The sequence below is a fragment of the Odocoileus virginianus genome, chromosome 33, assembly GCF_023699985.2.
Source record: "Odocoileus virginianus isolate 20LAN1187 ecotype Illinois chromosome 33, Ovbor_1.2, whole genome shotgun sequence".
NCBI lineage: Eukaryota > Metazoa > Chordata > Mammalia > Artiodactyla > Cervidae > Odocoileus > Odocoileus virginianus.
In genome coordinates, this window is record NC_069706.1 from 36,561,116 (window position 1) to 36,575,573 (window position 14,458).

Genomic DNA, 14,458 nt, shown 5'->3' on the forward strand with positions numbered 1-14,458 from the left:
AAAATATTAGATTTTCAGAGGGCATGAAATAGAATGACACAATCTAATCAAATACTTCACTGAAGATTTTATGATGAAAAATTGTTGGCATGTTCAGATTAGCACAATGGTAAATATCTCAAGAAAATTACTACAGAGCTAAAAAAAATACTGTTGCTTTTATATTGGAGTGATTTATTGGAAAATTAGCCTAACTGCTTTTAATTATTTTCAAAGATTTAATGGTAGAATAAGTAGATTACTTTTCTTGACCTTATGAAGCAAACATATGCTTTTCGTCTTTTACAGAGTTGAACAATGACCATAGTTGACAAAGCTTCTGAATCTTCAGATCCATCAACCTATCAGAACCAGCCTGGCAGTTCTGAGGCCGTCTCGCCTGGAGACATGGATGCAGGTTCTGCCAGCTGGGGTGCTGTGTCTTCGTTAAATGATGTTTCAAATCACACGCTTTCTTTAGGACCAGTACCTGGTGCTGTAGTTTATTCAAGTTCATCTGTACCTGAAAAATCAAAACCATCACCACAAAAGGATCAAGGTATTACTTTTTAAAAGATGGAATCGCTACAGGAAACTCCTGTATAAATGCTGTCCATAAGTTGGTAGTTTCAGAGAGAGGCTTATTTTGCAAGATAAATTATTGCCACCTGAGTGGCCAGCAGAGTTATGTTATTTGACGGGCTTCATTTTCCTCTGCTTCTGCTTCATGATTAACATACGTCTCATAACAGGGTTAGATTATTTTTAGTTACTGTGAATTTCTTTAACTCCTAGTTTTTGAAGGACAAACTTTATTCTGGTGAGAACCAAGATGCACGAGCGTCTCATTAGCGTCATTAACTATCACGCCCTGAGTAATCGTCTGCTTCCTAAAGATTTAAAAACTGGTGACTTTTGACAAATGAGCTCTGCTCAACTTTGTTTTCAATTTTTTGTTTGTTTTTTTCCCAGTTAAAGTCATCTGTAGTCTAAAGCTCTTCGAAAGAGAGCAGATCACGTAAATATTACATTATGTATCCAGCCATATAAATGTGGTTACATGTGTTAAAAGTCATCCAGATAAGTAAGACGTGGACACTTTAGCTGGCGCTCCTAAAACTCGGGGATTTGAAAGCTTTGAAACTGTGAGAAAAGATTGATTCCCACTCAAGACATTGTTCACGTAGGACGGCTTGGCCCTCAGATGGTTTGAGTCCTCGCAGTACATGTGATGCTGTGATGTGGGGTGGGGGTGCGATTTGCTGAAGGTGTTTGGGGGAGTTTGTCTCATAGAACAGTTTTACGGAGAGGTTTGGAGACTTTTACAGTAAGGACTTTGCCCCAGCACGCCTTCCCGCAGACCCGGCCTCCTCTCGCCTTGCGGGGCTCCTCTCTGCCCCAAGGTGGAGTGGGTGTCACCCCCGGCCCTTTTTTGGGGCGCTTGTCTCAGGTTTTAAAGACTCACGTCTCTGTTCCTGATTTGGCTCTGCCTTCTTCACGAAGCTGAAGCCTGCCTTTTTGCCTACCGAAATGGTCAATATTGCTTTTGCAAGCCGAGAACCATCTAGCAGGTGTCTTAGTCTTTGGTGGCACTGAGGAACTGGCAGACTTCTGAAGAAACACTCTGGCTGCAGATGATTTTGGCCTCTCCTAAATAAGTTGTTTTTGAGTTTCACCTGAGTTTTATTAGCATAGTTTTCAATTAGCCATTTAAGTCTTAAAAATAGATAAATTCTTCATGAATAGTGTCTTTCTGAGTATGTTATCATGGTGCCTAAAATCCCATCTCCCTACTGGTAAAGCTGGGGTGACGTCACTGCCACCCTTCAGAATCGAAACCGCCCGACAGCCAGTGAGGACGGCGGAGGGGGCGGCGCAGGCCGGGCTGTCTGCACCCGCCGCAGGGGCCACGGGCGCCGACCTTCCTGCGCGTGCTGCGGGGCTGGTGTCAACTAAGTAGATGGGAAAGAGGGCGACTGTGGCAGAGTCTCAGGTCTCAGGTGCCCTCCGGTCAGCCTTGTCTGTGGGCTCCTGGCCACTCCTACCTCCACCCACTAACTCCTCACCTCGCTTCCCAGCCATTTAAAGCAAATCTCAGACTTTCTATTTCATCTGTAAATAGTTTAATGTGTCTATCTAAATCATTCTTTTCTGAAATTTAAATGTTTTCCTATTAAAAATCCAGTCAATATTCAGATGTCCCCGGTCGTCGTAGAATGGTTTTTAACAGTTGGTCATTGAAACCAACTTCCAAACAAGGTCTACTCTTTGCATTTGGTGATTGTCTCTTTTAAGTTTTTTAAAATCTGATAAATACTGTCCCCTCTCCCACACAGACCCTTTTGTCCTTGAAATTTATTTGTCAAAAAAACCAAATCATTTAGAATTTCCCGCATTCTGGGCTCTTTTCTTTTAGTCCCTTTCTCCCCTGTGTTTCTGGTTAGCTGGTCATAAGAATCTTGGTCAAGTTCAGGTGTGATGTGTTGTTATTTATTTAGCTTCAGAAGTGTACAAAGCTTTCGTTTTAACTGTTTATTTTTCTAGCCCTAGGTGATGGCATTGCTCCTCCACAAAAAGTTCTCTTCCCATCTGAGAAGATCTGTCTTAAATGGCAACAGACTCATAGAGTAGGAGCCGGGCTCCAGAATTTGGGCAATACCTGTTTTGCAAACGCAGCACTGCAGTGTTTAACTTACACGCCACCTCTCGCCAACTACATGCTATCACATGAGCACTCCAAGACATGTAAGTGTCCTGACGCGTGTAGTGTTGTGGTATGCTAACCTACTTTTGCTTTTTTCTCTGAAATGAAAGTGAAGAATTAAGTCAAGAATTTGGTCATCACTAAGTTGGTTTCTTTTAGAAACCACGGAGGAAGACTCAAAGGTTTACATTCAGGTTGCATAAAAAACATTTTGCATGTAATTTAATCTGTGAAATTATTTAAAAAGAAACATTTTTTTCAGCATTTGGTGTTTCTGAATACACTGCTGACTTTCTACACTTACTAAAAATCGTGCCATAAATATCTACTGCCAACAGCTTGGGACAAGCAGGGTTGAGTCCTGCCTCTCCTGGCGTCCATCCTGTGTCGAAGGCTTGATTCATTTACAGACTTTAGGCGTAAGAGGAGCCTCTGGTCACAGCTCCTAACCCCTGGAAATTTGTGCAGGACTTTCCCTTTGGTGTATGAGAGCTCAGTTTCCAACCTAGAGGGCAGGAAATTAGTTAAAACATGTTATGTCTTTAAAAACATGTTATGTCTTTCAAAGAGCATGTTTTACTTTAACTAGGGGAGAGCCAACTCAGTGGTCAACTAGTGAAATTCAGAATTTAGAACGTATCTATTTTTTGTTGAGGTTTTGAATGTCTACATATAGTATTATAAATGCCCTTCACCTTTGATAAATGAAAACTCCCTGTTCTTTGATCTACATAAATGTGTATGTGTATGTTCAGGTGCTAGTCCTTCATTATCAGGGTGGAAAAAAAAAAAAGCCCTTGATTTCTTTCTGAATAGTTCTTTACTTTTTTTGTTGTTGTTGGCTTGTGGGATCTTAATTCTCCCACCAGGGATGGAACCCGGGCTCTCGGGAGTGAAAGTGCTCAGTCCTAACCACTGGACCATCAGGAAATTCCTGAATAGTCCTTTACTTGATGGAGAGTTTAGACACATTCTTTTAAAACTTTTCCCCCCAAAGAGCAAAATTATGGCTGTGTAAAGAATTTGGAAAGTACAGAAAAATTTAAAGTAACCAAAGGAAAATCACTGAGACTGTCAACCACCAAGAGGTGTTTGCTATGCCAAGGGGTTCAGATTACAGAAAGAAGATTCTCTTTGCCCTCATTTTTTCCTTTTCCAAGTCCGTAGTTGGTAATTATGTTAATATGTAATAATTGACATATTAACATGGACAGTTTTCTGATCATTTTTACACTTAATAAAACTGGGGTGTGAGAGTCCAGCCCTGGCACCTGGGCATCGAGAGAGAGGGGTGGAGACAAAGGTGCAGCTGCCTGGGGTTCCAGAGTCAGGTGCCCGTCTTCTACAGGCCGTTGGTAGTTTTCCCTCGTTATCAATAAACAGTAAACTGCACATACTTAAAATACACAGTTCGATGCATCTTGACATTTGTGCGCACCCATGAAACGACCACCACAATGAACTCTTTCATCGCCCCGGAAAGTCTCAGTGTGGCTTTGAAATCAGCCCTTCCAGCCCTTCCTGCCCCGTATCCCTTCCAGACCATGCAGCCACTGATGGGCTTTCTGTTTTACTGCAGATGAGTTTGTGTTTCCTAGAATGTCAACTATGGGGGATTACACAGTATTTATATTGCCTGGCTTTTTCACTCAGCAGTTATTTCAGTATCATTCATTCCGTGTTGCTGCCTGGATCAGCAGTTACTTTTTATTGCTGACTAGTACTCCATTGTATGGATGGATGTACCACAGTTTGTTTCTCCATTCACCTGTTGACGGACCTTTGGGTTATTTCCCTTTCGGGGCAGTCACAAGTGAAGCTGCTGTGAGGTTTTTGTAAGGACATGTGTTCATTTCTTGTGGGTAAGCATCTAGGAGAGGAATGGTTTGGTTCTATAATATGGGTACGCTTGACTTTAAGATACTTCCAAACTGGGAAGAGGAGTATGAGATTTTATATTTCCACCAGCAATGAATGAAAGTTTCATTTGCTCCACATCTTCCCTTATCCTTGGTGTGGTCAGTCTTTCTAATTTTAGCAACTCTTAACAGAACAGGTGTGTAGTGTGACAGTATCTTACCGTGGTTTGAATTTGCATTTCTGTAGTGAATAATGGTGTTGAACATCCCTCCATATCGTTCTTCAGCAGCTGTGAATTTGCTTTGCCCAAATGCTTGCTCCTGTCTTTGGCCTGATTTAAAATTGGGTAATTCTCTTCTTGTTGAGTTTTGAGACTTTTTTTATGTATTCTGGATAGGAGTCCTTTATCTAGTACATGATTTGCGAGCCTTATTTCTCAAACTGGAGAAAAGAGTCTCTTCACACTGTCTTTCAGAGAGCATGTTTTATTTACGTCAGTATTTTTCTTTCTTTGTCAGCTGTGCTGTCAGTGTTGTATTTAAGAAATCTTTGCCTAACCAGAGGTCGCAAATATTTCCTCTATTTTTTTTAAGCAGTCTTATACTTTTAGTTTTTATGTTTAGGTCAGTGATCCATTTTGAGTTAATTTTTGTCTGTGGTGTAGAGTTCATGTTTTTCAATATGAATATCCAATTGTTCCAGCACTGTTTATTCAAAAGATAGCCCTTTCTCCACTGAACTGTTTTTGTACCATTGCAAAAACCAATCGATCGCATCCATATGGATCTGTTTCTGACCTTTTTGTTACATTGATCCACTATCTGTCTTGACTCCATAACATAATGTCTTTTAAAAAAATTATTTCTTTTCTTTATTATTTGCCTTTTTGACTGCACTGGGTCTTCACTGCTGCACCGGCTTTATTTGCAGCCGGCAGGAACTTCTCTCTCGGGGTGCTCGGGCTTCTTCTGAGGTGGCTTCTTGTTGCAGAACACAGCTCTAGGGCACTGGCTTAGTTGCACCACAGCCTGATAACAGCAGTGTCTGGTTACTATGTATTTAAAAGTTTTGAAACTAGGTAGCTTTTCCAACTTTGCTCTCCTTTTTCAAAGCTGTTTTGGCTGTTCTTGGTCTTTTGCATTTCCAAATTGACTTTGAAATCAGTTTGTCAATTTCTACAAAAAAGCCTCCTGAGAGTTTGCCTAGGATTGTGTTGAATCTGTAAATCAGTTTGAGATGTATGACATCTAAACAGTATTGCCTTCTGACCCACAGGCAAGATGTACGTCTCCATTTATTTAGGTTCTCTTTGGTTTTTCTTAGTACTGTTGCATAGTTTTCAGTATACAAGTATAATATGCACATTTTAAAATCTGATTTATTGCTAAGTATTTCATATTTTTGAAAGCTATTATAAATGGTAATATGTATTTTGACCTTCAAGTTTTGATTGTTTATTGCTAGACTGTAGAAATGCAGTTGACTCTTGTTTATTGATTTCATATCCTACAATTTTGCTAGCTCCATAATTCTAGTATTTTTTTTAATAGTTACCTGTGTTACCCATGTGATTGCTTAGAGGCATGTTATTCAGTTGCCATATGTTTGGGGATTTTTCAGAAATTGTCCTGCTACTGATTACTAATTTAACTCCATTGTGGTCAGAGAAGATACTGTTCAATAAATGTTTGAATCCTTTGAAACTTGAGACTTGTTTTATGCACTAGAATGTGGTTTAGTTTGTTAAATATTCCATGTGTACTTAATAAGGATGTATATTCTACATTGGTTGGAGTTTCTATAAATGCTGAGTATGTTTAGTTAGTTGATAATGTTAAGATAGTCTTTTATGTTCTTACTGCTTTTCTGTCTACTTGTTCTATCAAATTTTGGGAGAGATACATTGAAATAAAATACATTGAATAAAATTCTTTTTTTTTTTTAATAAAATTCTTATACATAGCCTTTAGTTTTTATTCTTTAATCCAGTCTTACAGTCTCTACCTTTCATTTTAGAGTGTAAATCATTTATATTTAATGAGAGTATTGATATGATTGGGTTTTTTATTTACCATCTTGCTGTTTGTCTTGTTTGTCCTGTATTCTTTGTTCCCTTTATCATCTGTTTCTGCCTTCTTTTGGAATGAGTGATTATATGATATTTCCTCTACTTTATTGGCATATTTTCTCAACTTTGTTTTCTCTTTTTAGTGTTTAACATACATCTTTAACTTCCTGTAGCTTCCTTTAAAATACCATTCCGGAGGCTGGGGAAAAAAATACTCTTCCGTCCCCCATATGTTGTAAGGACTTTATGACAAGATGCTCTCGTGACCTCCCTAGGCATTTGTGCTGTTGTTGTCATGAATTTTATTTTCACTTATTTTGTAACCACATAATACGTTGTGTTATTTTGCTTTAAATAAAATTTGAAAATTTTAAGTGGTTTGTAAAGGTTTCTTCACAAATCTTTTATATTTCTTACTCTTATCATTTCTACTGCTTTTAATTCCTCTGTGTAGATCCAGATACCATCTGGTATTTTTCTTATGCCTAGAGGAATTCTCTTAACTATTTTTGCTGATTTTTGTTTTGCTTTTTTATTCTTGGTCTGAAATGTCTTTATTTTGCCTTTTTTGAAGTTAAACTTTTTATTTTGAGGTAAGTTTAGATTTCCATGCAGTTGTAAGAAATCACACAGAGACATCCTGTGTACCCTTACCCAGTTTCCCCGAGTGGTGACACTGCAGTTCAGTCTTGCAACCAGGATATTGATCCTGATACAGTCAAGGTATGGAAGTTTCCGTTCCTAAGGAAGTTTCCTTTTAAAGCCAAGCCCACCTCTCTCGTGCCCCTATAGCTTCCTTAATCCCTGGCGAACCACCCTGGTTTTCAGTTATGTTATTTTGTTATTTCAAGAATGTTGCATCTATTGAATTATTTAATAGGGAATTGGCTTCTTCACTTAAGCCTAAGTCTTTGGATATTTCTTCACTTTGTTGTATATGTTAATAATTTGTTCCTTTTTGTTGCTGAGTCGTATTCCATGGTATGGATGAACCACAATTTGTTTAACCATTCATCCATTAAAGGACGTCTGGGTTGTTTCTAGTTTTGGATGTTATGAATAGAGCCGCTGTAAACGTTACTGTGTAGCTCCGGTACTCTAGCCACCTGATGCAGAGAGCTGACTCACTGGAAAAGACCCTGATGCTGGGAAAGATGGAGGGCAGGAGAAGGGGACGACAGAGGATGAGATGGTTGGATGGCATCACCGACTCAGTGGACATGGGTTTGGGTGGACTCCGGGAGTTGGTGATGGACAGGGAGACCTGGCGTGCTGCGGTTCATGGGGCCACAAAGAGTCGGACACGACTGAGCCACTGGACTGAACTGAACTGAGAACATATGTGTGATCACAAGTCTTTATTTCTCTGGAATAAGTGCCCAGGCTGCTGTTGCTGGGTCATGAGGTAGTTGCAATATCTGGTTTTATAAGAAATTGCCTTAGTTCTTGGCTGACCATTGTGCATTTCCTCCATCCATGTATGGAGAGTTCCAGTTGCTCTTCATTGTTGCCAACATTTGATGATGTCACTGTTTTTCGTTTTAGCCATACTTTAATTATGCATATAATGATATCTCAGGTTTTAATTTGGATTTCCCTAATGCCTAAAGGTCTTGAACTTCTTTCCATGTGTTTGTTTATCATCTGTTTACCCTCTTTGGTAAAATGTCTCTTTATGTCTTCTGTTCATTTTCTATTGTGTTCTGTTTTTATATTGTTTTGTTCTTTGTGTATTAGATATTAGGTCTTTTGGATATATATTTCCAACATTTCCTGCCAGTTTGAAGCTTGTCTTTTTATCCCCTTACCCTTAGCAGGATCTTTCACAGAACAAGAGTTTTCAATTTTGGTGAGGTTGAGTTTTTCCTTTTATGAATTATGTTTTTGCTGTTGAGTATAAGATCTCTTTGCACAGCCCTTGACCCTAAAGATTTTGCCCTGTTGGGTTTTTTTTTTCTGAAAAGTTTTATAGTTTTATATTTTACGTTTAGATACATGATCCTTGTTATGTCAATTTTTATATAGCGTGGTTTGTTTTGTTTTTTTGTTTGTATGTTTGTGGTTGTTCAGTTGCTCTAGCACCATGTGTTGAAAAGGCTAGCTTTCCTTCACTGAATAGTTCTCATACTTTTGTAAACATCACTTGGGTGTATTTGTGTGGGTCTGTCTCTGGGTCCCCCGTTCGATATGTGTCTGACCCTCAGCACAGTCTTTTGTTACTGTGGCTGTGCAGTGAATCTTGATATCAGATAGAGTGATTCCATCCACTTACTCTTTTTCAAAATTGTTTTTCTCTATTCTAGTTCCCTTGTTTTTCTATATAAATTATAGAATAATCTTGTCTGTATTTACAAAGAAATCTTAGTGGGATTTTGATAGGAGTTTTGTTAAACCTGTATCTCAGTTTGGGGAGAATGGACATCTTTACTGTGCTGACATTTCCAATCTGTGGATGTGGTGTGTCTCTCCATTTCCTTAGATCTCTGTGTTGTTTCACCAGTGTTGCATAGTTATCAGCATGTTTTGTTTTGTTAGTTAAACATCTAATTCTTTTATTTTTAATTTTGGTGTTCATGAGTTTATTGCTGGATATAAAAATAACATTTCATTTTTGTAAATTTTTGTATATTGACCTTGCTGACTTCACTTAACAGTTCTGGGCTTTTTTTTTTTTTTTTTTTTTTGGTGGAGTCCTTGTATTTTTCTATCTAGAGAGTCATGCCATATGTAAATAGGGGCATTTTTACTTACTTTTTACTTATCTGTATTCTTTCTTCCCTTTTCTTGCCTTATTTCACTGGCTAGAACTTCTAGCACTGTGTTGAATCAGTGATCAGAGGTGACATCCTTGCCTCGTTTCTGATCTTAGGGGAAAAGCATTCAGTTTGATATTAGCTGTAGGTTTTTGGTGTATCCTGTTTATCAAGTCAGGGAAGTTCTGCTCTGTTTCTTTTTTTCCCCCCTGTTTACCAGTTCCTGCTTTTTATCATGAGATAGTGTTGATTTTTGTTGATAGGTTTTTCTATATCAAATTGATATGATCATGTGAATTTCTTCTTTAGCTTATTATGGTGGAATATTCTGGTAGATTTTCCAGTATTGTCAGCTTTGTATCTCAGGAATAAACTACATTTGGTGATGATGTTTAATTATTTTTATATTTTGCTGAATTTTTATTAAGGGTTTTACATCTGTTCATGAGCTGTATTGGTGTGTAATCTTTTGTTTTTGTACCACCTTTGTTTGGTTTTGGTACTAGGATAATACTAGCTTTATAAAATGTGTTTGGGATATGTTAACTCCTATCTTTTGGAAGAGATTGTGTAGAATATTGATGTAAATTCTTATATAAACATTCAGTGTAGAATCCATCAGTGAAAATATTTTAACCTGGAGATTTCTTTTTGGGGGGAGTTTTAAACTTGCAAATTTAATTTCCTTAGTAGGTATAGGGCTATTCAGATTATTTTCAATGGGTTATGGTAGTCCACTTTTTTGAGGAGTTGGTCCGTTTCTAAGTTGTCAAATTTACATGTGTCAAGTTAATCACAGGATATATTTATGTATATTCTCTTGTTTTTCCTGTGATGTCTGCAGGGTCTGTGTTGATTTCCTTGTTTTTGTTTCTGACATTGTTAAACTGTGAATCCCCCTTTGAATGCTGCTTTAACTGTGTCTCCAAGCTTCTGATCTGTTGTCTTTTCAATTTTTATTTTAACCCTTTGAACCACGGGTTGTTCAGAAGTGTTACTCAGTTTCCAGGTATTTATAGACCTTCCTGTGTTCTCTCTCTCTCTCACTGATTTTTAGGAGTTTCCATTCTGTACTTTTTATGATTTCTCTTGTTTTATTTTTTGAGGTTTGTTTGTGGCCCAGGCCATAGTCTGTCTCGGTGTATGTTCTGTGAACCCTTGAAACACATGAGTATTCTGTTGCTGGGTGGGGTATTCTATAAATGGTGATGGAGTCTCATTAGCTCTTGGTGTTGTTGAGTTCTTCTATATCCTTGCTGGTTTTCTGATTAATTGTTCAGTTGTTGACAGAAGGATGTTGAGGTTTCCAGCTCTAATTGTGGATTTCTATATATCCATTTTCAGTCCTGTCAGAGTTTGATTCATGTGTTTGACAGCTCTGTTGTTTGGTACAAACACATTTAGGATTGCTTTGTCTTTCTGATGGATTGATCCTTTATATAATGTCCTTTTCTCTGATAGCTTTCTTTGCTCTGAAGTCTGCTCTGTCTGCTATTAATATAGCCATTCCTGCTTTCTTTGGGTTAGTGTTTGCATGACATATTTTTCCATCTTTCTTCTTTGAGCCTGTTTGTATTGTTACATTTGAAGTGAGTTTCTTACAGGCACAGTAGTTGAATCATGTTTTTAAATCTGCTTTGTTAATTTAGATCTTTTCATTAGTGTATTTATTAATATTTAAGGTAGTCATTTATACATTAGGACTCAATTTCACCATTTTGTATTTTGTTTTCTGTTGAGTTATTCATTTGTCTTATCTCTGCCTACTTGTAGGTTACTTGAGTATTTTACACTTTTGTTTAAAATTTGTTTTTGTGCTTATGTTTTTGAATGTATCTCTTTATATAGTCTTTAGAGGTTCCTTTAGGTTTACATTATTTATGTGTAGCTTTTCACGGTTTACTAATGTCATTTTACCAATTCAAGGGAAATGTAGAAACTTTACCTTTTGTCTCCTTTATTCTTCCCTAGTAACCATGTAATTAAATATTTCCTTTACCTACACTTAGTACCACATTTATAGACAGTGTTATAATTCTTATTTCAACTGTCACATAATTTAGAAAACCCAAGAGAAGGAAAATGTATTTGTCTATATTTTTGATTACCATGTTTTTATTCTTCCTTCTTGATGTTCCAGGGTTGCTTTAAAAAAAAGAAACAAAAACCAAAAACCCAAATCACTTCCTTTTTGTTTAGAGAGCTTCTGACTTAAAGAAGTCACTCTTTAAGTCATTCTTTTAGGGTAAGCCTACTGGTGACAGATTCTCCTGGTTTCGCTTCACTTGAAAGTGCCTTAGTTTCATCTTATTCCTGGACATTTCCACTGGGCATAGGATTCTGGGTTTAGAGTCCCTTTTTTTTCAGCACTTGACAATTTTTGTGCTACTTCCTCTGTCCTCCATGGTTTTTGGTGTGAAATCCATTTCTATTCAAGTGTTCTCTCATAGGTAAGATGGTGTTTTCCCATCACTACTTCCAAGGTAGTTTTCTGTGTCTTTAGTTTTCACAAGTTTGACGTGATGTGCCTTGGTGTCTGTTTCTCTGTTCTCTTTCCTGTCTGGTGTTTGCAGGGAGTTACATCTCTTGCCACATTGGGGGAAATTTCCGCCTCCGTTTCTCATACGCTGAACCCAGTCTTTTCTCCCCTCTCCTTCCGGGACTCCGATAACATGTGTTAGAGCTTCTGCTGGAGTCCCACGGGTCCCTGGGCTCTGCTCCCCTCTCTTGCCCTGCCTGCTCTTTCTCTGTTGTCAGAGGACGTGAGTTCTGTTCTGTATGCATGTTTGCGGGTTCTTTCCTCGGTCAGTTCCGTTCTTCTGCTTAGCTCATCCACAGAGCTGCTTACTTCGGCTATTGTGTTTTTCATTTCTAAAATTTTCCATTTGGTTCTTTATATCTTTTATTTCTTTGTTGAGTCTTTCTATGTTGTTTTACTTGTTTCTCGTATATTCATAACTTCCTTATTCACTTCTCCAGCACTCAGAAATTCTTGGTTCTTAGTCTGATGAGTGATTTTCAGTTGAAACCTGAACATTTTTGTGTTATGCTATAAAATATTGGATCTTATCTGATTTGTGTTTTGACCAACTTTCTCTTGACACCATTCTGGCAAAGGAAGAAATAGGTGGAGATAGAAGTCCAGATTCCACACTCAGCCTCTGTTGACATCCGAGGTGGGGGTTGGGCTCCACGTTCTTGCTGGATGGGAGTGGGGGTTTCCGCTCCCCCCCAGTCTCCAGGGAGACTGCAGTGGCTTTTTACCACTGGGTGATGGCGAGAGTCCTGATTCTGACACTACCCAGTGGGGAGCTGGACAGATGCTTCTTTCTTTCTCTATTTCTTGAGGTATAATTCATTACAATATTATATGTTGTTGTTGTTCTGTCACTAAGTTGTGTCCAACTCTTTGCAACCTCGTGGACTGCAGCACACCAGACTTCTCTGTCCCTCACTATCTCCCGGAGCTTGCTCAAATTCATGTCCTTTGATTTGGTGATGCCATTCAGCCAGCTCATCCTCTGTCGTGCCCTTCTCCCACTGCCCTCGGTCTTTCCTAGCATCAGGGTCTTTTCTAATGAGTCAGCTCTTTGAATCAGTGACCAAAGTAGCAGAGCTGCAGCTTCAGTTCAGTCATTCCACTGGAGGTTCAGGGTTGATTTCCTTTAGGATGGGCTGGTTTGATGATGTCCAGAGACTCTCCAGAGTCTTCTGCAGCACCACAGTTGGAAAGTGTCAGTTCTTCAGTGCTCAGCCTTCTTTACCAGGCTCTTCTTTACAGTAGAGTGATTCCCGAATTTTAAAGGTCATGCTCCATTTATAAGCACATTTATAAGACACTGGCTATATTTCCTGTGTTGTACACTATCCTTGTAGCTGATTTTCTATACAATAGCTTGTACTTCTTAATCTCTTCCTGCTCTCACACCCTCCCCTTCTTTCTCCCCGCAGGTAACCACTAACTTGTTTTCTGTATCTGAGTATGCTACTTTTTTGTTGTGTTCACTAGTGTGTTGCACTTTTTTGACTCGACACGTCAGTGTTACCATGACAGCATTTGTCTTTCTGTGTCTGACTTACTTAAATAAGCATAATACAGAGGGATGCTTCTTCACTGCTGGGTTTGGGGGTAGAAGTCCAGGCTCCTCCTCTGATCTTCGCTGACGTTGTGACGTTGTGAGGTGGGGGTGTGGCTTGTTACCACTTAGCATGGATGGAAGTTCCCATTTTTTACCTCCCTTTTTTTAACACCATGCCGGAAGCTTTCACTGTGGCTTTGTTCCCTGGTTTTATTGGTATTTCCAGGTTGGTGGCGGCTGCTGCTCCAAGTCTGAAATCCATGAAGCAGAAAGCAAACCAGAACCCTCCCTGCCATGTCTTCCTTGGCCTCTGAAACTGTTACTTTGTCTCTCTCTAGCTTTCACAGCTTTCTTAGTCTGTTTCATGCACAGTGTCCTTGCACAGTGTTTCAGGCACAGTGTTGTTGCTGTCCTTAGTGGGAGGAATAGGGGAAAGAAGCGCTGGTCCATCTGAGAAGTGGGGGCTCATCTCTGTTGCGGAAAGACGTCTTCACGGCGCATGGAAACCCTGTGCTGGCGTTTTTCTCTCCACGCTTGAGAGCTGCCTTCTCTTGGCATTGTTTCTCAGCTTCACCTTTGTTCTTATATACATAGTTTATTCCCACCTGCTTTACATTTTTTATTTTTATCACTGTTATAAGTAGCCTTCTGTTTGGGTTTTGTTGAAGTTGTTAGATCTGTAAATTTACTCTTTACGTTTGTATGCTTTTTAGTCATTTAAAAAAATGTTTATTATAATTGTGCTAAGTCACTTCAATTGTGACCAACTCTTTGTTTGCGACCCTGTGGACTGTAGCCCACCAGGCTTCTCTGCCCATGGGATTCTTCAGGCAATAGTGGAGTGGGTTGCCATGCCTTCCTCCAGAGGATATCCCCAACCCAAGGATCGAGCCCGTGTGTCTTACGGTTCCTGCATTGGCAGACAGGTTCTTTACCGCTCGCATCACTTGGGAAGCCCCCAATATTTATAAACATTAATAAATTAATGCTTATAACAGTTATGATAATTACTATA

At 38.9% G+C, this 14,458-nt stretch overlaps 1 protein-coding gene across 3 annotated transcripts in view; it reads left to right on the forward strand.

The window, feature by feature from the left end:
- USP42 (ubiquitin specific peptidase 42) overlaps nucleotides 1-14,458 on the forward strand; it is a 52,551-nt gene that overhangs the window by 17,217 nt on the left and 20,876 nt on the right. For all 3 annotated transcript variants that reach the window (XM_020900567.2, XM_070460426.1, XM_070460427.1), the window contains 2 exons: nucleotides 289-538; nucleotides 2,524-2,724. In XM_020900567.2, coding sequence (XP_020756226.2) covers nucleotides 298-538; nucleotides 2,524-2,724 — 442 coding nt within the window. In that variant the 5' untranslated portion in view covers nucleotides 289-297. The remainder of the gene's footprint in view (nucleotides 1-288; nucleotides 539-2,523; nucleotides 2,725-14,458) is intronic.